The sequence below is a fragment of the Saccopteryx bilineata genome, chromosome 1 (assembly GCF_036850765.1).
Source record: "Saccopteryx bilineata isolate mSacBil1 chromosome 1, mSacBil1_pri_phased_curated, whole genome shotgun sequence".
Lineage (NCBI taxonomy): Eukaryota > Metazoa > Chordata > Mammalia > Chiroptera > Emballonuridae > Saccopteryx > Saccopteryx bilineata.
The window spans coordinates 170,297,545-170,321,279 of NC_089490.1; the positions used below are offsets into that span (position 1 = coordinate 170,297,545).

Consider the following 23,735-nt stretch of genomic DNA (forward strand, 5'->3'; position numbering starts at 1 on the left):
TAAATAAATGAACTGTATCTTACTCAGGTAACATGGAAAAACAGTATCAATAAATTAGGTTCTAATATTTTCTTGTATCCCTTTCTTGCATAAACCATTCTAATATAAATTTAGAATACTATCTTTTCAGGGATTGGCAAGAAAACTTGGCCCAGCACCCGTTTTGGTAAATCAAGTTTACTGTATCACAGCTATATTCATTCATGTATATACTGCCTATGGCCACTTCCCTGCTATGACAGTAGAACTGAGCAGGTTACAGAGACAGCTTGCTGACGCCTGTTCTAGTTAATGAATGATCATTTGATTACCGGTATCTTAAAAGTATCCAAAGGTTCTGATTAGTATTTATGAGTTAGTGTTCATTATCATCATCATCATCAGTCTTAATGAAGCTAGATAGATTTAATAAAACAACTTAGTTCACAGAACCTGAATGCTTTGAGTATTCTGGTTCAAGTGTTAGAAATGACACTGCATAGAGAAGTGTAACGCTGGACCCCAGCTTCATTACCGGGTTATAGCTACTGCCTCACAAAATAAAAAACCTGGAGAAAAGAAACTATCCCAGAAGCAATGTAGAGTATGGAAAATCCTAATCAATTCCTTTCCATAAAACAATATAAGCAGCTGAGGGATTTAATCATTTAGAAACTACTTTATTTGTCTCATGAGATGGAAATTAAGAGAAAATCAAGAACTAACACCAAGTGCAATTTACTTCACAGAAGTTCAATTAAAACTAGCTCTGTGGAATGTAAACGGTAAGTAAGGGATGGTGGTAACTTGATTACCTGCCCGAGGCACTGGATGCTCTATTATTCGTTGACTTTTTGTTCTTTGCATTTCTATCTTCAATTGTTTTCTATTAAAAAGAAAAAGCCAGAGGTGGATCACTTACCCCGACTGTAACAGTAAGGCTTAGAGGGCAAACTGTCAGTAGTAAATCAAAGTTTTTTAAACTTCTACAAGTGTCAAGCACAGTGCTCACTGGAACAAAGGATATTACATTTTAGGGGGCTGACCGACAATAAAAAGATAAACAAATGTGACCCGTGAGAGGGTGGGTGTCGGTGACAGTGACTGGAGTGGAGGTGAGGCAGGGTCTCCCTGAGGACTTGACATCAGAGCGAAGACCAATGAGTGAAAAGAAGCCACGTGAAGGTGTGTGGAGAGAAAGAAGCAGAAAGTACACACAAGGAACCTGCGAAGGGAAAGAGCGTGATAATCAGGGGAAACAGAAAAAGGTGAATGCTTCTGAATGCTGCTGGTCAGAGAACAGCAGGCACAGTGGGGGGACACATGCTCAGAGGAATCCTTTGAAATCTTTAAGAAGTGGTAAAATGTTAAAAAAAATGGTAACTGAAAAAATTACTTTTAGATTTAAAATCTTGGAATGTGTTCCAAATGGCTGCCATTTTAAACAAAGACCTATAGAAACCTACCCACCTATGAACATATATTTCTAAGATCTTTAAAAGTTTATTATGATCATATATAATACTTCTGATAACTTCTAATGCAACCTTCCCTGAAGAATTAAATTAAATAAGAAGCACTTGACAATATAATACCACTATCAAAAGATGAGTTTTCCACTGATAGTTCAGAAGTAACAAACATGGAAACAAAATATTTCAAAATTGTATTTTGGGGTTTAAGCTGTAGAATAAAAGGTATAATTTTATATAAATACCTTTGCAGAGTCAGTTGCATCGGTAGGTCCTAAGTGATGTGGTGATAGTGGTGGCTCAACCTCCAAGTCATCATTCATAATCAGCTCAGCTTTCTCCTTTTGTTCTTCAAGGTCCTGAAGAGTCACTTGCCCTTCATTAGATTTCTCAAGTGCAGTAGTAGCCAAGTCTATCAAAAACAAATTCTCCGCATTTTCAGCTGATTTCAAGGAACGATGGTGTTCAGTGCATTCTTCGTTCTGATCTATTTTGAGACAGAGTAACAGCACTAAAACTCCAGTGTAAATTAAGAAGATGGATAGAGATTCATTTGCTTTCCACTAGATGTCATTAATCCCTTTTTTTCTTGCAAAATAAAGTATGAAGAAAACTATCATATTCAACTTGATTAAACTCTTTTTTTCCAAAGTGATCTATAAAAGAGAAAATGGTTACTCAATCTACTAAAACATCTGACATACCTAACTCTTAGAAAAAATATATATCACATTAGTAAATAGAATAGAATAACTACCGTAAACTGAAGACACACTAAACATGCGTGTTGATATATAAACTAAGTCAAGTCAGGTAGCAATGTCTATTCTCCCTAAAAGCCTATTTGTTAGCTGGAACAAGAGGCTGTGTGAGTAGCAGGCACACATCTCTGAGCCGTACTAGTTACTAGCAGTACAGAGGTCAACCTGTCTAGATGCAGGGAGAACCGAGAATTCATGTAACTCTAGTAGGGTCCACCACACAGAACAAAGCTACCCACTCAAGAGTCTTATTCCCACTAAGATGCAGTATTGCCCCTGATACCAAAGAGGCACTAAAGGCAGGCCTACTACTACTTATCCTCAGTGCTCTGGCCTACTAGGGTTAGTTTCACTTTTACAGAATTACTTCTACCACCACTTTGGAATTCTCAACAGAAAGAAATCAGTGCTTTCTGTGTTGATCACCAACTTTCACTTCTACTGGGATCCACTTACTGGCCAATCCAGTATCTTACTGTCAAAGCCTTAATTCTGTTGCTTTCATTATGGCCATTTTGGGGGTGGGGAGGACTCATTTTGAGGTATGCTATATTTAAAATCACTTTATAATTATAGCTGCACATTCACATTTGGAGAGCATCTATGACTCAAAGTATCATTAGGATTCTTTACAACTGCTAGTCAAGGTACTCAATGAAAAGAACAAAGACTCTGGGGTCAAGGGTCAAATTAAGACTCCATCACTGACCATGGGGATGTTGCCCAATATCGCTGTACTTCAGTTTTCCTCATCAGGAAAATGACAAACAATTATACTATACAGTAAGAATTTACCATGGTAATTACACATCCCAGTCCTGGAAACATCAATGCCTTTAGCTCTCATTAAGCTACATGTCAGAACTAAGGAAAGAAATAACCTTAACAAGTCACAGTCACACTTACCACATTTACTAAGAATTAGTCTATGTGTTTTACATATATAAACCCAATGAATTCTTACAGCCACTCTATGAAGTGGGTTACTCTTATCATCCTCATTTCAAAGATCAACAGACAAGTGAGAGAGGTTAGTTACTCTGTTCAAGTAGTTGTGCCTGGATTCCAATCCAGCTTAGTCTCAATCTCAAAGTCCACCTACCCAGTATGTTGTGCTGCGGGTTACAGCAGGGACACTATTCAATAACAGTTCACATTTAGTGAGCATTCTGCTGTGCCAAGAGCTGAGCTAGTGCCTGAAATGCATAGTACCACTTAATTTTCACAACAGCTTTGAGACCAGTCTCACTACAAATTGGGAAAGTTGAGGCACTGAGAGATTGAGTTCTGCATCTCCAGCCACATAGTCAGTAAGTCATATAGTTTGTATTACAATTCAGGCAAACACAAACTTGTATTGTTCCTGTCTCTACGTAAGGTACAGGGATGGGCAAAAGTAGGTTTACAGTTGTATGTGAAACAGTTCATTCTTACATTATTTATTAATTATTGTACTATTTATTTGTATTATAACTGTAAACCTACTTTTGCCTACCCCTGAATTATATCTTTTACAAATAGAATTATGTACAATTCTCAGCAATAGTGTTCACAAATAATTGATATAACCACCTTTTATAGTTGTTTTTTCCCCAGATCCTGGTGAAAAGGAATCTCCAAGACTTTCTTTAAGGTATGATGATGATAAACTTGTTACCCAGGGATCCTGCTTTAAAAAAAAAAAGAAAAAAGTATCTATTAGTAAGTTTAGTTCTCAAGATTTGTGGAGGACAAAAGCATTATTAAGATTATTTCGGGCCCTGGCCGGTTGGCTCAGCGGTGGAGCGTCGGCTGGGCGTGTGCATTCCTGGGTTTCATTCCCAGCCAGGGCACACAGGAGGGGTGCCCATCTGCTTCTCCAGCTTTCCCCTTCTTCTTCCTCTCTATCTTTCTCTCCCCCTCCCACAGCCAAAGCTCCACTGGAGCAAAGTAGGCCCGGGCGCTGAGGACGGCTCCATGGCCTCCACCTCAGGTGCTAGAATGGCTCCAACTGCAACGGAGCGGTGCTCCAGATGGGCATGCCAGGTGGATCCTGGTCGGGTGCATGTGGGAGGGAGTCTGTCTGCCTCCCTGCTTCTAACTTCGGAAAAATATAAATATATATATATATATTTGTATTTGTATTTGTAAAGTCTTTTATAGTATATATATATATTTTATAAATATATACTATAAAAGACTTTTGTAACTCTGAAATCTGCATTATTAAGAGTCTGCTGATGAAACACCAAAAGCCTCTAAACTATCGGAGGCTAATATGCTTTACTTTCAAGCCCTGATGTCTTGATCATTGAAAAGGGTCACAACAGAGCTAGTCTAGTTCTTTAGATGACATGCTCCATATTTGTTTTCAGCAATTTTTAAAACTTCTGCTCTAAAGTCAAATCTCCTAAATATTTAAGATAAAGAATTGATATCTCTTTCTCTAATTCTCTCTTCTAAGACAGTATAAAGACAGTAGCTAAAAATCTTTAGTTTTAAACAAATACTAAAAGACATCCAAATAAAAGCAATTATAAAACCAATTATACAGATAAAAATATTTAAAATTGGAAAAGTACAAATTCCATGAACTTCAGTTTTCCTCAAAATTCTAAAAATTACAACTCAAATGAAATAATTATAATTGTACTTAAGCTAAACATCTCTTTATAGAATAGTAATCCAACCCAAAGGTGATGATATAATAATATAAGAAGTTTGATGTGGCAAAATAAATTTTAGTTTTCTTTCCTAAGGCATTTTTATAGGTACCAAGAAAATGAAATGTCAAAAGCAATAGGAAGAAACCTTCTGGGAAGGTGGGAGAATGGCTGAAACTCTGGAGCAGGGGTCGGGAACCTATGGCTTGCAAGCCAAATGTGGCTCTTTTGATGGCTGCATCTGGGTCACAGACAAATCTTTAATAAAAAAATAATAATGTTAAAAATATAAAACATTCTCATGTATTACAATCCATTCATTTCCTACCACTCATGTTCATGGTTGCAGGTGGCTGAAGCCAATCACAGCTGTCCTCCAGGACAACACCAACTTTTTATTGGATAATGCTTAAGGTACACGGGTCGTTGTATGGCTCTCACAGAATTACATTTTAAAATATGTGGCGTTCATGGCTCTCTCAGCCAAAAAGTTTCCCGACCCCTGCTCTGGAGTCTATCTTGAGAGGCAAAGTTTTGCCTGAGGAGTTTGCAATTTAGTAGCTTTTTGCCCAAGGGCATTCTTCCACCTGTGCAGTTCAGTGGAAAGCTACAGCCTTCCTGGGCTGGCTGGAGGAGGCTGGAGAAGGCTACAGCTTTCCTGGGCTGGCTGGAGGAGGCTGGAGGAGGCTGGAGGAGGCTGGAGAAGGCTGCAGCTTTCCTGGGCAGGCTGGAGGAGGCTGGAGAAGGCTGCAGCTTTCCTGGGCAGGCTGGAGGAGGCTGGAGAAGGCTGCAGCCTTACTGGGCTTACGGGAGCTGGGCTCAAAGGATAGAGTTGAGGGTTGGAAGATCAGCCAGTATGTTTGGTTCATATACCAAAGGCATGAACCCCAAATCTGCATATAAAATTTACTGAAACCCTTGACTCATCTATTTGTGGCATGTTCCGGGAAGACTAGCAGGTCCTGTGAAATCACAGCAGCTAGAAAATGAAAGAATTAAGCAGAGAATTCTGCCCATATTCATGACAGTAGCATGATGGCTGAGGGAGTACATGAAACTATACAACCACAAGGCTTCTATAGTAAATGTGAAATAATTCAGTATCAACTCTAAGGAGATTGTGGTAATTTATAGATGCATTTTGTAATCCAGAGCAACTAATAAAAATATAATGCAAATAGGTATAGCTGAAAAGGCAATAAAAATTAAAGTAGAAAACTAAAACATATATGATTAACTCCTAAAGCAATAAAGGAATTATAGAGGAATGATAACAGTATTTAAAAAAACATAAATAAATAGAAAACAAACAGCAAGAAACTGGCCCTAAAGATACATTAAAAAGCAAACTGTCAGACTTCATAAAAAGTTGACATCAAACTATCATTGCAATAGTCATTTAAAGAATAAGACAAAAATAGTTTGAAAAAAATATCAAAAAAAAGATTTACTATATAAACACTAGTCATAAAAAAGCTGACAGCCCTGGCCGGTTGGCTCAGCGGTAGAGCGTCGGCCTAGCGTGCGGAGGACCCCGGTTCGATTCCCGGCCAGGGCACATAGGAGAAGCGCCCATTTGCTTCTCCACCCCTCCGCCGCGCCTTCCTCTCTGTCTCTCTCTTCCCCTCCCGCAGCCAAGGCTCCATTGGAGCAAAAGATGGCCCGGGCGCTGGGGATGGCTCTGTGGCCTCTGCCCCAGGCGCTAGAGTGGCTCTGGTCGCAATATGGCGACACCCAGGAGGGTCGCAACATGGCGACGCCCAGGATGGGCAGAGCATCGCCCCCTGGTGGGCAGAGCGTCGCCCCCTGGTGGGCGTGCCGGGTGGATCCCGGTCGGGCGCATGCGGGAGTCTGTCTGACTGTCTCTCCCTGTTTCCAGCTTCAGAAAAGATGAAAAAAAAAAAAAAAAAAAAAAAGGCTGACATATCAGACAAAACAAACTACAAGATAAGGTAAAATATTTCATAATGCTAAATAGAGTGAAGACATAAATGTATTATCTGTCTAATAATGGCATCATAAAATACTGGCAGAACTTAAGGGAAGTGTAGACAAATTTGTAAGCATAACTACACATTTGAACTCCCTTATATGGTACTTGGTAAATCAACTAAACAATAAGTCAGTGTGGATGGGAAAGACATGAATGTTCTATCAGCCACTCTGACCAAAATAAAATTATAAAACATTATATCTAACACTATAGAACACATATTTTTTGAAAAAGCAAGTGGAACTTTCACAAGATACACTTAGGCTGAGCCATAAAAATATCAACAATTTTTAAAAATGTGAAACCATATTCTCTGAACACAATATTAAATTATATAAATCAATACAAAAGATTTTATTGGATCTAGAGAAGATCAAATGTTTGAAAATAAAATAATTCAGCACATAATAACCAACTGGCCAGAAAAGAGATTATAAGGGAAATTAGAAAATATATTTTAAAAAATGATAATGAAAATAAAAGGCATCAAAAAAACTGAGTGCTTCTAAAGCAGTGAATAAAGGGAGATTTATAACTTTCAATGGTTTTATTAGAAAGGACGAAAGGCTTAAAACCAGTGGACACATTTTTCAACTTACAAAGATAAGCAAATTAAACCCAAAGAAAGAAATAACAAAGAGTGAGACTGGGAACAAACTACAGAAAAAATTAACAAAGCCAAAATTGGTTCCTTTAAAAAGTATGATAAAACTGAGCAATGCCTCTCAAGATTTAATAAGACAGAAATCACAAATTCCATATTAGAAATAAAAGAAAGAATGCACAATAAACTACAGATTTCTTAATGGAAGCTTAGCTAGGCATCCTATAGTTCCATTTCCCCAATCTGCTGAAGGACATTACGGAGGAAGGAGCATTCTTCCCATACTTATTCCCTCTGAAATGTGAAGTGGAAATCGCCAACACCAGTGAAGTGTAAAGACAGAGGTCAAGTGTTCCCCCTAATAATGATAAAGAGTAAACTCCCTGATGGAATCCTCAAAGATTACATTTACTTCCACTTGGTAATATCCCACCAAATATAGGACAGTGCCATCAACATTCAATAAATAAAACAAAAGGAATAAAATAACCGTGGTTATAATGTCCTTAGCTAGGCGTGGATGAAAAAGGGGCCACATACCAAATCCAACAGGGTCAGGGAGGCCTGCACGGCTGGCCCTATAAACTCAGAGACCAAAAGTAACCACCTGGGGATGGTTTGAACATAAACATACCTACCTAACTAAAAGCAAGTTATGGAGGGTAGTCCCATCCTAGGCCTGTAGTTTCCTTGACAAAGGTCAATCTGTATCTAAGTGAATCTGTCTGTTGTCTTTTTGCATCTAAGCTAACATTCCTCTGAAATGTCAGGGTAATCTCCTTTTCCAGATCCTGAGGGCACACCCACCTCACAGAGCAGGAGACCCCAGAACCCCTCATTCTGACCCTGTTTCCCCAAATAGCATCTCTATCTGCTTTAATGTTAATTGTTAACTATCCTTTAACCATCAATGTAAACAAGTATCTCTGTTTTACTTTTTATCCAAATCTAGAGACATCCTTCTCCCACTCCCTAATCTATCACCATCTGATTTCGTGTAACCTCCTATGTCTCCCTTTTTCATTCTAATCTATAAAATAAGGTGCGAAACTGCCATTCTATGGAACATTTATTTTCTCAGTTTGTTGAGATTTTGCTGACAGGCAATTGTCAGTTTGGCTCAAGTAAACTCAAAAATTCTCTACAAGTTTGGCTGGTTCATACATCAACACAATAAGTTATACAATTCAAAAATATAAATAAATAAATATGTAAATTCTTGCAATTAAGATACACATACAATAGTGCATAGAGTCAAAGGGGCAATATTTTTTTTCACATTTAACTTTCTACGAAATTGGACAAATATTATAACTACTGGTATGTTATGGCCTAATTGGCAGTTTTATTCTCTCTTGGCAGTGCACAATATAATGCTATATTTTTGCTATATCTTACAACTGATGGAGTTTCAGACTCAATGGAATACAGTGTAGTTAAAAAACTTAATATTCTTTCCTTTCCAACTGCTGAAGAAAACATGGAACACACACACATGCATGCACAGGAATATTCTCTCTTTCTCATGATTAGATGCAAAGGCCTGAGTTCAAGAACACAGTTCAGTAGTTGAGCAGTAGTGCTAACCTCAGGATCAAGGTTTGCAGAGAGTGCTTGCTTCTCAGCTTCCAGCTGTCCATCGTCTGGCCCTGGGAGGGGCGGAGGTGCAGAAGGTGCCTCCAACCCTTCACAGAGGGCAGTTTCTTTCTCTTCTCCTCGCCCCTCCTTTTCCTCCCCAATGCTGTGCCTTTTCAACAGGCTCCTTGGCCGAGGGGTCGGTGTGACGTGATTTCCTGCTTCAAAGCTGCTGCTCTTTTCTGCTGACAATGAGATGTTTTAAGGTGGGTGTACAGAAAAAGACCGTGGCTCCCAGAGCATGCCAAGGAGCCACCACACGTCCCTCCTTGCCCATGCACCTTGGCCGTTGTCCTGGAGAGCCAGAGGGGGCCGCCCCCCTCTCTGCACAGTGCTCTAGTAAGCGCGGAGAAGCAACAGCTCCTACTCAAAACTTTAAAGAGTAGCTGTCATCTCGGAAGTAACTAGCTTACTTTAGTTTTGTGACAAATTACCTAACTCCTTAACCTTATAATATCTCATAGCATTTGAAAAAGAATTTTAAAGCAAAGAAAACAAAACCGTGCTCTATATAGGATGAGGGGCTCACCTATCAAAACTTTACTGAGTGCCCCCTGCTGGGCCCTGTACACAGTACTCACATTCCTGGACTTCATAATCAAGACTATGACAAGGGTTTTACAGGGTGGAAGGGAGGTGATTTCAATGACATAACTAATAAGACAAAGATAAGTGCTGTCACAAGTATGGAGATGATGTCGGCACGTGGGATAGAAGAGCTGACTCTCACTGGAGGGAGGATTGAAGAACTAGATGATCTGAGATATTGAGTTCATGAAACTTCTCTAGCCATTATTAAAATTGCTTAGTTACTATTTCAATTATTGCTAGATTTAACATAGCAATCTAATGCTGGCATACTCTCAGACTTCGAAACATGATAAACTTAATACTGACATTTTACCTGTTACAAATATTCATTTCTCCATTGTTCTACCTATACAATCTTCTGACAAAATTTCAAACCTGTACTAATTAACACCTTCCGCCTTTCTGCCTATAAAGGGTTTATGGATACTGCTAGAAGATGCCACAACCATACCAGCTGATACAAATGTAAATGTTTCTCTGACAATTTTAGCTATGTCCTAGATGTTCAAATTCCAAGAGTCATCCTAGATCCCTCCCTCTGTTCTCCCATAACCAAGCATCACTATACCCTATTGATTCTACTTCCTAAATCTCATTTATCTCACTTTCTATATCCCTGCCGTTAGCTCCTCATTCACTCTTTACTAGATTACTGCCTTAGTGATATTCGTAAAATGAAAATCAGATTACATCACTCTTCTCCACAACATTCAATGGCTCCCCATGATCCAATCCTACAAAATACAAGCTTCATTATTTTTGTACAATACAGAAGCTTTCATGGTCTTGTCCCTGGCTACCATGCCGCCTTGTCTACTTGACATCCATTCTGCAGTCTGTGTTCCTGACTCAGTGGGCTGACGGCTGTTTTGACTCAATGTCATAAACCTTCCTCCTACCATACCTTTAACAAAGCTGATCCCTTGCCTAGAATGTCCGCTGCCTGCTTCTCCTCCTGACAAAATGCTTGCATGTCTTTTGAGCCTCAGTTTAAGCAGAATATTAAATCATGCCTATTGGGGTGGCTTTGGTTGATAAAATTAATATAGGTTTCAAGTGCAATTATAATTCTTTGATATATCATCTGTATACTGCACTGTGTATTTACCACCCAAAGTCCAATCTGCTTCTATCACCATGAAATGCTGTATTCTTAGTTACCATCACAGTGCTTACAACATAGTGTAGTCACAATAATTATGTGTGAGTAAATAAAATGATCTGCTTATAAGCAAATGTTAAATAATAAACTGAATCACAATAGCATTTATAAGGTGCTTAATTTATGCCAAGATTGTTCTAAGCACTTCAAACATAGGAATTCATTTAATTGCCTCAGATCTCTAATGGAGGTTCAACTACTATCCCCATTTTATAGATAAATAAAATGAGCAACAAAGATGTCCTGTGCCATGGTCATAAACTCCAGCTTGTGCACTTAAAGCAGGAGCACCCTGACTCTAAAGATCATGACTTTAGTCTTGTCAACATAGAAAACACCTTGTAAAACTTATTTTCTACAATCACCACCCTTGTGATATTTGCTCATAAGAACAAAGAAAACTTTCAGGTTCTAGCATTTTTATAAAGCATTAATTGCTACACAGCAACATCTCACCACATTAAAGTTATCAAGTTCCAAACCCTGTAAGCCTAAGAATTAAGAGAAGGATAAAGCCAAGCTCATAAACCACATTCTTCTTTCATAAATGAATCATTCATTTTTTCATTTACATATTTAAATACTTCATGAATTGTAAATGCCAGGTACTATGTTAGGACCATTAGCCTCAATTCTGCTTCAGTGTGAAGAACCTGGGGATATGACTTTAATATATTTTATACCAAAATGCCACTTACAGTATTGTCAAGTTTTAGAAAGACAGAAGTCTGGTCTGTCTAGGCGGTGGCACAGTGGATAGAGTGTTGGCCTGGGATGCTGAGTACCCAGGTTTGAAAACCTGAGGTTACCAGCTTGAGTGCGGGCTCATCCTGCTTGAGCACAGGCTCATTAGCTTGAGCACAGGATCGCCGGCTTGATCAAGGGATCATAGGCATGACCCCAAGTTCACTGGCTTGAGCCCAAGGTCAATGGCTGGAGTCCACTGATCAAGGTACATATGAGAAGCAATCGATGAACAACTAAGATGCCACAACAAAGAACTGATGCTTCTCATCTCTCTCCCTTCCTGACTGTCTGTTGCTGTCTGTCTGTTTCTCTTTCTTTGTCTCTCTCTCTCCCTTCCATTACTTAAAAAAAAAAAAAAAAAAAAGAAGCCTATATATTTTCAAAATGCAATGTTTTATAATCAAACAGAAGATTACTTATGTTGGTAATTATTTTTATAACATATATCCTGAAGAGCAAATGGCTAATGATTATTTAAAAATATATAGTGCTGCACATTTGTGTATAGCACTTAGAATCGTGGTGTCATCTTGTGGTTAAAATACAGTATTTCTTTTTTTTAAGGTTTTATTTATTGATTTTTAGAGAGGGGAGACAGAGGTGGGGGAAGCGAGAAGTATGAACTCTTAGCTGCTTCACTTCAGTTGTTCACTGATTGCTTTTCATATGTGCCTTGACTGGGCAAGCCCAGAGTTTCAAACCGGTGACCTCAGCATTCCAGGTTGATGCTTTATCCACTGTGCCATCACAGGTCAAGCTAGTATTTTATTTTTTTTAAGATTTTATTTATTACTGATTTTAAGAGAGGAGAGAGAGAGGAGAGAAAGAAAAGGGAATGGGAGCAGGAAGAATCAACTTGTAGTAGTTGCTTCTTGTATGTGCCTTGACCATAGTATTTCTATAATCATTTTAACTCATCACAGGTTAAAAAAAGCAAGAGTATTAATTATGTAGGTGGATTATTGCTGATTATCTACCATACAGTTATAATTATATACTTCTATCTGTACAAAATCAATTTTGACTCCTGTATGTTCATATTTTCTACTCAGCCTAATAAAAAACTTTTAAGAATCAAGACAATTAGGATAAATATAATCCACAAAAATCATTCTAAACTCAAGTAAGACTACAAAACATGGCCTACGCTGTCCTTCTGGAAGAGTCACTATGCACCTTTCCTTATTAACAGCTCCTAGAAGTTCTCTGATAAAGAAATCAGTTTAAATTTTCTATAACTCTGTGTTTTCCCCATAATACCAATGGACAACCTATGGGATGGACTTTGGCAATGGTGTTACTGGATTATTCACCAAGTTCAATTATGTTCTCTTCTATCCCCTTTTTTTCATTGCATTCAGTACACTAGGAAGTTACATAAGTTACATTTTTAGCAAGTGAACTGTGTGTCATATGACGACTTAGGCCCACAGTTTTGTTGCCTTTTACAGTTTATGACACACACATCGATTCTCAGAACAGTTTCTTGCGATAGGAAGAGCGGGTTTTACCCTCCTCCCCGTGAGAACACTGTACTGAGGTCACACTCACCTAGTATAGTGTTGTTTTTCTGTGTTCTGGACACTGGGTCTTCCCTGCTCTGCTCATAGCCTCTCCTCTATGAAAGCTAACGGGACTATAGGGGAAAGATAAGGAATGGCTCCCTAATCCATGTGCAAAGGAAAGTTCTGTCTGATGCTGCCAGTGACATCTACTATGTAGAGCAGGGGTCAGGAACCTTTATGGCTGAGAGAGCCATGAACACCACATATTTTAAAATATAATTCCATGAGAGCCATAAAACAACCCGTGTATTATACATTATCCAATAAAAATTTGGTGTTGTCCTGGAGGACAGCTGTGATTGGCTCCAGCCACCCGCAACCATGAACATGAGCGGTAGAAAATGAACAGATTGTAATATATAATGTTTTATATTTTTAACGTTATTACTTTTTTTATTAAAGATTTGTCTGCAAGCCAGATGCAGCCATCAAAAGAGCCACATCTGCCTCGCAAGCCATAGATTCCTGACCCCTGATGTAGAGTATGAATATTTACCGGTACAATATTTAATGTTGATATAAAGAGAAGAGATTTCTATGAAGCTCACATCAAGTACTATATTTCCTATAATACAGAAAAGAAGACTGAGAGACAACACCCTTAACCTTCCATGCTCATGTTGCTGTGTGGTGGCCCAGGGCACCTCAGAGGGGTTGGTGCCTGCTTCACTCCACCTTGACCCCACTGTGCCTAGAGCTCAGAAGAACTGTGGAGAAACTACTGTAATCCCACATCACACCAGCAATTTACTCCCAGAAAATTGAGTTTTAGTGGATTTTCCCTAGGGAATAGAGAAACTGAATGGAGACTCTTCTTTCTAAGGGGAAGTCTGAAGGTTTTAAACAACAACAGAAACAACACAACCCTCTCCTTCCAATTACAGTGCATAAATGTCAAGCAATATTTGGACAAATGGCGGTACGGAAATGATTGTTTCAAGGACTAGTTACAGTGTGGCTGTAACTTCAATCTCTGTCATATGAAATGGATTAGAAAGGACCCATTGCAGTTCCATCCCAAAAAACAAAACTGAAGCCCACAGACTGAGGCCAGGCTGGGCCCAGGGCTTTGGAGGCACAGTTGGGGACGACTGAAGGTCCCCAGGCCTCCATCAGGCACCAGCATGGACGCTATGCTAAATACACCACTGGACACCAAAATTATGGGTTCCCCCATGGCTCTATTATTTTGATTTATGTCTGTAAAACTGAAAAGTTAAGTCTGATCTTTTTTCTTAAATATGTACTAGCTAGCTAACAGATGAAGGTATTTTGTGCCTGGTTATCTTAAACAAAAGTTTTAAGAAATGCAGTCAAAATGATCTAAAACAAATTACCTGAAGATGTGTGTCTCACTGAAAAAATTCTGGGTTTAGGTTTCACTTTAGTTTTCTCTTTTTCAATTTCCTGGTCTTCATTTTGAGATTCAGCTAAAGGATTTCCAACCCTGCCTTCGCCAACGTTGGGTGTCATCTCCTGATCGTTTCTGATGGAGGATGCTGACTCATCTTCCATCACGTCACTATTTGATTTATTGGTTTTCAAAAAAGACAGTTTTGGAGAATTCTTTTCTTCATCATCTGATATATGGAAATCATTTATTGTTTTCTTAAGTGAATTTTCATCTATGGAGGTGTCAGAAAAGTCACCTAAGGAAACTGAAAAATAGAAGAAAAAAATGTACTCAGTAGGAGATCTTAAAGTTTGGAAGGTGACATTAATCAAAAGGTTACCTTAAAGATTACAAATGAGCAAAGCAACTTAGGCAGTTTGTATTGGCATTTATGAAACAGAAGTTTTAATTTCATTAATTTTATTCAGAACATAATTATCAAGTGTGAATACTGTGCCAACCATTGTGCTTACTCTGAGAAAAGTCATCCAAAGATCCAAAGTTTCCTCATAGTAACAACTGTCTCGAGATATTTAGACTCTGGACTGTAAAATTTTTATATGTAAACGACTTCATTAGATTTTACCCTGAGAAGAATAATTCAGAAGGTTAACTATATAGCAACGATTATGGGATTGTTCTGATTATTTTTGCAGAGAACATTAAAATTATTCACTGAATCTTCAAGTATAAAACACTGAATTTCAAGTTTAGAATTGTTTGTTTATACTTGAATGGTATTATTTTCATGTAATTAAAAGAAACCAAATTAAATCATACCAGTACTGGTACATGGGTCTTTAACCCTTTGAGTAGTACGAATGTTCATGTACATCCTCATGCCTCCTGACCATCTAGAGTACGATCGTAACAAAACATTTTTTTAACTGTGTAAGGCAACATTTAAAAAAGGCAAATGTATGTTATTCTTGTTTCCATAAATTGGTTATCAAACAAACATAATTTTAAGTTAATAAAACTGTAACTGGAACTAATTTTGTTTTTTGAAAAAAAACCTCTCCTGGGGGTCAGAGAGCAAGGGTTAAAACTAATTTCTTATTACAGCCCAAAATATCTGATTTATATATAGCATTATAAAAGTGATTCTAATGTGCAACAAAGTTTGGTTGTATGAGCCCTAGTTATTAACTCACTATAAAGTCTCATAGAGTTATCTTAAATATGAACATGGTTTACCACTGACAGGCATACTTTTACTGCAAAACTATTATCAGTTAACTTATATTTTCATATTTGCATTCAGAAAACAGCCAGGGGCAATCATACAACTTCCTAAACTTAAGAGAATATTTACACTTAATAAAAAGTTGGAAATCTAAAACTAATGAATTCATCGATCTTATTTTAACATACAGAATTTTTACAAAAGAAAATTTAAAAAAAAAAAAAAAATTTTTACTTAGTTAGGCTAAATATACCTAACTAAGAAAATAAAAAAAAATAGTGGTTTACTTTTCCATATTGTCACATACCAATCTCATCACTGTCAAAGTCATCTGAGTATTCAGAACTCCTTTGTCTGGCAGAACGAGCTGTAATTGCTTTTATGAGTTCATCCTGAAATAAAATAATTAAAATCAATTTCTACCCCAAAATGGAGGTCTCATATTTAGACAATTTAAATAAATAGTGCTTGGTTAATAAGTGCTTTAATACTCAGGTTTTATTACTCTAACCATATTCACTGAAAGTCAATCTTATTCTAGGCACCCAGGTACTCAGACTCACTGCAGAACATCACTGGTAAGATCCTTCTCCTCATGGAGCTTACGGTTAAATTGCAAGGACAGACACCATCAAGTAAGATAACTGAGGAGACTCAGAAAGGATTTATTATAAACTGGCATTCTGGAAGAAACGGGTACTTTTAAAGATCTTTTGTTTGTGGAGATTGCAGAAATGGATGTAATCAATACTGCAAATTTAGGTGCTGAGTACAACAAAACTGTAGGGACCAAGCAGAGAAAACTTGAATATTGTTATGTTAATAGGAAAAAACCTATAAAACATTTAATATCAATTTAAAGTCGCTATTCAACTTTTAAAGGCTGGTTTAATTTTTAAGGTAGTAAGAATCTGTCATTGGGACTAGTTTGGTTGTCTTAAACAGTTTGCAATACTGGAGCCCAAATAACCATCTGCAAAATTTTAAAAGGAATTTAAGCCTTACACTAGCCTTACATAAGATTCTTCCTAACATCAGTTCAAATCCCATGTTCCTAATACAGTGCTTACTTGTAAAATCACTTGAAATACGTTACCTGGAAAGTAGTTCTTTTGGTGACTTTTGGGCTCTTTGTATATGCCAAAGTTGTGCTAAAAACTTCACCAGACATAGTGTTTGGGTTTTTTTTCTTTACTCATTACCTGTATAAAATGGCTACTAGATGATAGACATAATTCAACCTCTGATGGTGGCTGAAATATAAAAAAAAACAAATCAGACTTTTTGCATGCTGAGAATTTCTAATACTACACTTAGTGGACGGACCCCCAAGGTCAGGCAGAAACAAGGGAAGCACCACGTGACCACTGGGGCTACATCTACATTTAACAATGTAGAGTTCTTGTAAAGATACCTCAAATTCCCATAACAGGCCTGTTTTAAAATATATATATATCCAAATTGAAGTTATCCCAAAAGAGTTTTGTAACAATATTTTAAGAACGAGCAAATAAAGGACTGCAATAGATTAATAGGATTAAATGTTGCCAATTAAACTACTACAAATTTCATTTCTCACCTGTCTTGTATTTAAAAAAAAATTATAACATTGTCAACAACACAGTCATACTTATTTCAAAGGCTACCAAGACAATTATCAACATAAAATATATAACTAAGAATACCACCACCAAAAGGAAAAGGAAAAAATAATACTAGGGAAAGAAAAGGATAAAATACTAACCTGCAAATAGCGATATTTTTTTCAAGACACTTTTTCTGTTTACAAAGTGTATATAAGCGTTAGATAAAATGAAGCTCCGCGATGGGCTGCATTCGAGTCACCGTACAAAGCGGCCCGTGAGCGTTTCTCGTACTTGGAGCAGAGGACGGGCCTCGGGCACCCGGCCGCCCGCCGCAGCGCGCGGGGACCGCTCCGGGCCCGGCCAGGTGGCGCGCAAGTCCCCGCCCGCCGCCCCGCGCAGCCAGCCGAGCGCCGCGCACTCGCCGGCCCGTGCACACTCCAGCGCCGTCCCCGTCCCGTTCCTCCGCGACCCCCCAGCCCCACCAATCCCGGGTTCTGTACCCACCCCTGCCACTCCTGCGGGGACTCCCTGCCACCCCGAGGACCGAGAGGCTGGAGCCACTTTCCAAGGTCTGGGCCTGGCGGCTCTCAGAGACATGGAACTGGACGAGCTGGGGGCGGAGCTAAAGAACGGTGGGGGGTAAGCCGTTGCTAGGAAACAGCGTCTGCGGGAGGAAGTGACTTCCCTACCGTCAGGTCTCTTGGGTACCCAACACTACCTTACGGCCCCACGTGTCGCTGGGGCAACCGTGAAGAGAAAGGAAATGACATCAACCCTCTCGGCTTTGGAAGAGGGTTGCACCTCCGCCGCCTGTGCTTCAGCTGTTGCCTAGGAGACAGGACTGGTCCAGCTCCCACTGGCGCACCGAAAGCCTTGAGCTTGCCGGTGAAGGGCTTTATCCGCACCTGCTGCGTCGACCAAAGCACATTCATCGTTTTCCCACAGTTAACACATGGCTCGGTCTGACAAAATAGTGTACGGACAAATGGGACAGTATAGCACTGTAATGACGTTCGCAGACTCAGGAGTCTGACTGCACGTTGGAATCTTAGCGCCCCTTCCGTATAACCGTGTAATGTCGTGAAAGTTAACATTTCTATGTCTCAGTTTCTTATTCTGAAGAAGAAGAAGAAAAGATAATGGTAGCCACCGTAACTGGTTGTTGGATGTATTAAATGAAATAATGCAGGTGGAACATTTGCAAGAGTTCCTGAGATTGCACTCAGTCAATATCAGTTACATTTTTTATGCAATTTAGTCACAGAGGACCAGGATAGAAGTCATCCTTTGTCGTCCTCATTGAAAACCAATTCCTGACCTGTGGTGGCGCAGTGGATAAAGCATCGACCTGGAAATGCTGAGGTCGCCGGTTCAAAACCCTGGGCTTGCCTGGTCAAGGCACATATGGGAGTTGATGCTTCCAGCTCCTCCCCCCTTCTCTCCTCTCTCTCTCTTTCTCTCTCTCCTCTCTAAAAATGAATAAATAAAATAAAAAAAAAACCACACACACACAAAAAAGAAAACCAATTCCTAGTGTTTCTTTAATATAAAATTACCCTCTTTGTATACACAATGGATACTCTGGTTAAAATCAATCAATAGAGGCAGACAACAGTATGATGATTACCAGAAGGAAAAGGGGCTGGGTGGGTGGAGATATAATAAGGTTTAGGGGGGATAAACGGTAGAAGAAGAATTGACTTGGGTGGTGAACACAATACAATACACAGTTGATGTATTGTAGAATTGTACAAGTGAAACCTGTGTAATTTTATTAACCAATATTGCCTCAATAAGTTCACTAAAAAAAGAAAAATAAATAAATACATGTTTATTTAGCTTAAAGAAATCAAATCAGTCAACAAAATGATCTAATAGGCTGCAGGACCATGTGCTGCTTAGTAACCAAAATCATCATCATTAATTAGAATAAGTAATCCTTAAACAAAAAACCAAATGCAATTATTTAAATAATACTTTCAAATAACATGGATTTCTACCAATACAAATTTAAAAGAAGCTTAATCTTACTGAAATTGTCTGAATAAATAAATGTACTATGTAGTAATAGTTCCAGTATTATTTCCCATATCTCTAAAATGTATTAATTTTCACTTATTAAACAATTATTTATAAACAAATCTCATTGAGATAGATTTAATAAATCAACATGTTGAAAAACTCAATGTACACAACAAAAATATGAGTAAAATTTTGTTTTCAAACAATATTACACAAGCAGACTTTTTAAGCTTGTATTCAACTTATGCAAACTTGTTTGAAAAACTTAGTTTGATTAATATTTGCTTAATTTTAAACATTTTGTGAGTCTCTCTCTGCATATGAGAAAGATTTTTCATTCATCAGTTACTGCTAATCAAAAACATGATGAACATATTTATTAATCAATAAATATGATTCCATCAGAGCACCTGTCCCCACAGTGAGAAAACTGTCTGCGTTTTTCTTATAAGTGAGGTATAAATTTGCTCATGTTGTAATACTTAGATTAATTCAAAAACCTCTGCTTTGTTCATTTTTTAAAATCCATTTACCTGATATAGTTTTCATTTAGATATGATTTCAGAAAATAAAATTCAAAACAATGAAAAGAGCTTTAAGAAATGATTCTATCTTTTCTTCAGAACCTACTAGATTTTTATTTTCAGCTTCAAGAGAATTAATAAATACTATCAAGCTATGCCACGCCAACCTTTAATAAACAAAAATGATTAACCAAAACTGGTTAATTTCTCCACGAGACCTAAAGCACAATGTCTTTCCACTATTTTCTTAACTTAAGCAGCAGAAAATTATTTAATAACATTATATAATGCCTACTTGATAGTATTTTATTTAATGCATAATTTTCAATAAATATACAATTGGTGAATGAACTCATGAAAAAACAAATAGCATTTTAAACTGGAAAATAATGAAAAATAAATTTTAAAACATTCCAAAAGAAGCTTACAGATATTCACTTTTAAAGAAATGAAAACACAACACAAAATTTCAGTAGCTTATGTAATATTTTCTCTATAGCTTATCTTTCATTTTGCTAATATACATTAACCCTCGACAGTATTTGCTTAATAAGCATTTTTTTAATTTAATACTATTTTCAATTCTGAACCTTGTCTTTAGTCACTCATTCATTCGTTTGTTGATTCATTCATTCATTCATTCATTCATTTATTCATCACTGAGTAAGTATACTCATGTCAATTTTCTGGGTCAGATTTCAGGAGTTCAAAAGTAAACCAGAATGAGTCCCTGCCTAGGGTCCTCATAGACTAGAGCTGTGGACAAGTCCTGCCGGGGGTGAGGACGATGGAGATGCAAAGACCCGACTCCGGGGACGAGGTTCAGTGACGCAGATCCACTTCATTCAGGAAGTAAGCTAGCTTATATACATGGGTTCAGCCAATAAGGTGTTACAGCATGTCCTTCATAGCCAATGGCTGAAAAGATCAGGGAGCTGCGTGGTTGGTGCTAAGTCACTTCCTTACAGCGGGCAAGCTTCCTTCCTGGGTATGCCCAGGAGGGTTCTGGGAGTATTCTCACAGCATTGCATCAGCCGCAGCTGCTAGAAATGTGCTCTGTGCTTCACCCACATTGAGCTACCTGGAAGGCTGGGCAAACACATAATGACTTCACATCATGATCACCTCTCTGTAAGAGTACAAGGTAAGAAAAGAGAGTTCAAGAGAGAGTGGAGAAATCTTCCTGGGGCCTCTAGAAAGTTTTCACAAAGTAAGTTTGAGTTGATTGATGAGTTTAGGGTATAAGGAAGGATCTGAAGTACTTTTTAAGCAGAGGAAATGCTCTATGAGTTTGTGGATGGGAGTGGTTGAGCAGAGAGATGGGGAAGGTGCTCAGTGCTTGGACTGTGCTGTCTATCAGACAGAGAGGGAAGTGAGAAGGTTTTTTTCCAGATAAAAGAGCAACTGAGAAGTGACTCTTCTTTAAAAAAAGACCAAAAAAAAGCAAGAAAAAGAAAATACTCATGGACATGGACTACAGTGTGGGGATTCCCAGGGAGGGGGGTGCTGCTGGAAGAATATATAAAGGAGATAAATGGTGATTCATAGAGATTTGACTTAGGGTAGTGAACACACAATACAGCGTACAGAGGAAGCGTGGTAGGATTGTGCACCTGAAACCTGTATAATTTTTTTTAACCAGTGTCACTTCAATAAATTTAATTAAAAATGAATAAATAAAAAGTCCCTGCCCCCACAACCCAGCAGGAAAATTGTTTATGCTTGGTGACTGGCAACACAAGTTATGAACAAAAAATCCTGTACTCACAGCCCTGGTTAAATAACAAAGCACCTGTCTAACATTTTAAGAAATGTACCACACAGAGAAAATCCTCATGTGTTTCCCTGGATAACCACTATGCTTACATTAAACTCTGAATGCCATGTCAGAGGAGAATGAGAGTAAGCACCCAGATACAAGTGCATGTACCAATACCAGTGTTGACTTGTGGGATTAGGACAGCAAGAGAATTATAGAAAGGAATTATCAGTGTCCTGAGGAAAGACAACCATGACCAGCTGCATTAGTTAAAAATATTCATCAGCATTTTATGAGTGAGGCATACCTACTATTGTTAGTGAAATATACCAGTACATATTCTGTTTGATTGTCCCATAGAGAAATATATGAATTGTGATGTAGTAAGATAAATATGATTTCTCATTCAAACTCAGAACTTGTCTTTCTGAACAAATTATTTTTGTTATAAGGGTAATGTCCTTAGTTAAATACCCCCTACAGATATCATTCTAGACAAAAATACATGATCTGGGTGGATACTATTTCTATTCCCTGTATATTGTAACTGTCCTCTGTCTAGTATAATTCTTTATACTTTACTCATTTCATTCTATTCAATCTTTCCAAAACTCTAGAATTTCTGCTTTTTCTATCTGCATTTTACAAGAGAAAAAATAAGTATGGTGACATCTTGAGATGCAAGTAGGTTTGAAAATAAATTATTTTTGCCTGTGAAGTGTCCTAGACAAGACTGTTTTTTTTACGTAGACTTTATTATGTTATTGTAGTTTTAAGAAATCTTCACATTTAATAATGTTTCACATAGACAGAACCACACTGATCTTATCTGAGGAGTGGGCCTAGTGTTTCCTGCCCTTCCTGATCTAGCAGCACACACTGCAGAGAGCATTTTATGCACCGTTTCTCCCACATGGACCTCCCCCTTCTGTTCCCTTGTTTGAAATCTCTTGGCACCTTCCTGATTTGTGCATCTTCCCTTCAAGACAAATCTAGTTTCACGACAGAAAAGAAAAATCACCAATTTACATGTTTTCAGATAAAAATCTCTATACTCTATGAGTTTTTGTAGAATTAAAATCTAGTGTTGAATTAAGCCCAGGAATCGCTTGGTGAGAAATTACCTTGTGAAAGATCATTTCTTTTAGGATTTGCAGAGGAAGAGAGGCCAGAACCCAATGGTAGCTGATAAGAATAAAACAAATTTTTCAGCACTATGCACCAAATTTTGGTTTTGCATTGAACTCATTGTAGAATGCCATAATTCTTTTTGGGTGGTTGAGAGGGAGTCTTTGTCCAGGAGGATAAGACTCCCATGACATGCATTAATAACCACATTCCACCAGATGGCAGCAAAGGATTTAGCACTTGGGACAAAAGCAAGAACATTTAAAAAAAAATTATTTATTCATTGATTTTTAGATAGAGGGGAGAGAGAGAGGGAGAAGCTGGAAGCATCAACTCGTAGTAGTTGCTTCTTGTATGTGCCTTGACCAGAAAAGCCCAGAATTTCAAACTGGCAACCTCAGCATTCCAGGTCAACACTTTATTCACTGTGCCACCACAGATCAGGGGGAACATATTTTTGAGGTATTATTTACTTTGCTTAGAGTGATTTAAAAATACATTGAAAAGTAAACTACTATTAAAATCATCTTATAAAAATTTTTGAATGATCAAAAATTTATTTATATTAGAAAGTTAGAGATTTAGTAGTTTAATGTGATAATAAATACTTTGTAAACAAACATGTTAAAAAGACCACATAAACTGCTCACCTGCCAGCCCCAGTCCCTGATTCTAAACTTAGCCATGATCATTGCTAATTGGTAGGTTTCCTTCCCACACTACATTTCTGTGCACAGAAAAATGTTCACGTTACATGTGTTTCTCTATAACTTGTTTTTTTTTACTTGAATATTCTTTCACGTTAATCAGCAGCCGAATTGTACATAACTCTATAATTAGACAATTATGTATATTTAAAAACCATTATTCATGTCACTTTAGTTTGTTTCCAGTTTTTATGAGAAGCCTCAAAGAAGCATTGTAGCATACCTATTCATTTTGGATAAAAACCTAGTGATGTAATCATTGAGCATATATATTAATTG

General features: G+C 37.9%; 1 protein-coding gene across 3 annotated transcripts in view; it reads right to left on the reverse strand.

The window, feature by feature from the left end:
- Positions 1-17,931, reverse strand: part of MAP9 (microtubule associated protein 9) — a 52,625-nt gene extending 34,694 nt beyond the window's left edge. The window contains exons 1-8 of one of the 3 annotated variants that reach the window (XM_066279620.1): positions 17,821-17,931; positions 16,827-16,983; positions 16,038-16,122; positions 14,489-14,809; positions 9,039-9,268; positions 3,785-3,878; positions 1,697-1,938; positions 795-865 (exon numbers count right to left, since the gene is read on the reverse strand). In XM_066279620.1, the coding sequence (XP_066135717.1) occupies positions 795-865; positions 1,697-1,938; positions 3,785-3,878; positions 9,039-9,268; positions 14,489-14,809; positions 16,038-16,122; positions 16,827-16,901 (1,118 nt within the window). In that variant the 5' untranslated portion in view covers positions 16,902-16,983; positions 17,821-17,931. Of the gene's footprint in view, positions 1-794; positions 866-1,696; positions 1,939-3,784; positions 3,882-9,038; positions 9,269-14,488; positions 14,810-16,037; positions 16,123-16,826; positions 16,984-17,474; positions 17,787-17,820 lie in introns of those variants that run through there. The other 2 variants (XM_066279599.1, XM_066279609.1) reach the window with 2 other exon arrangements.
- Between the last annotated feature and the right edge of the window lie 5,804 nt (positions 17,932-23,735).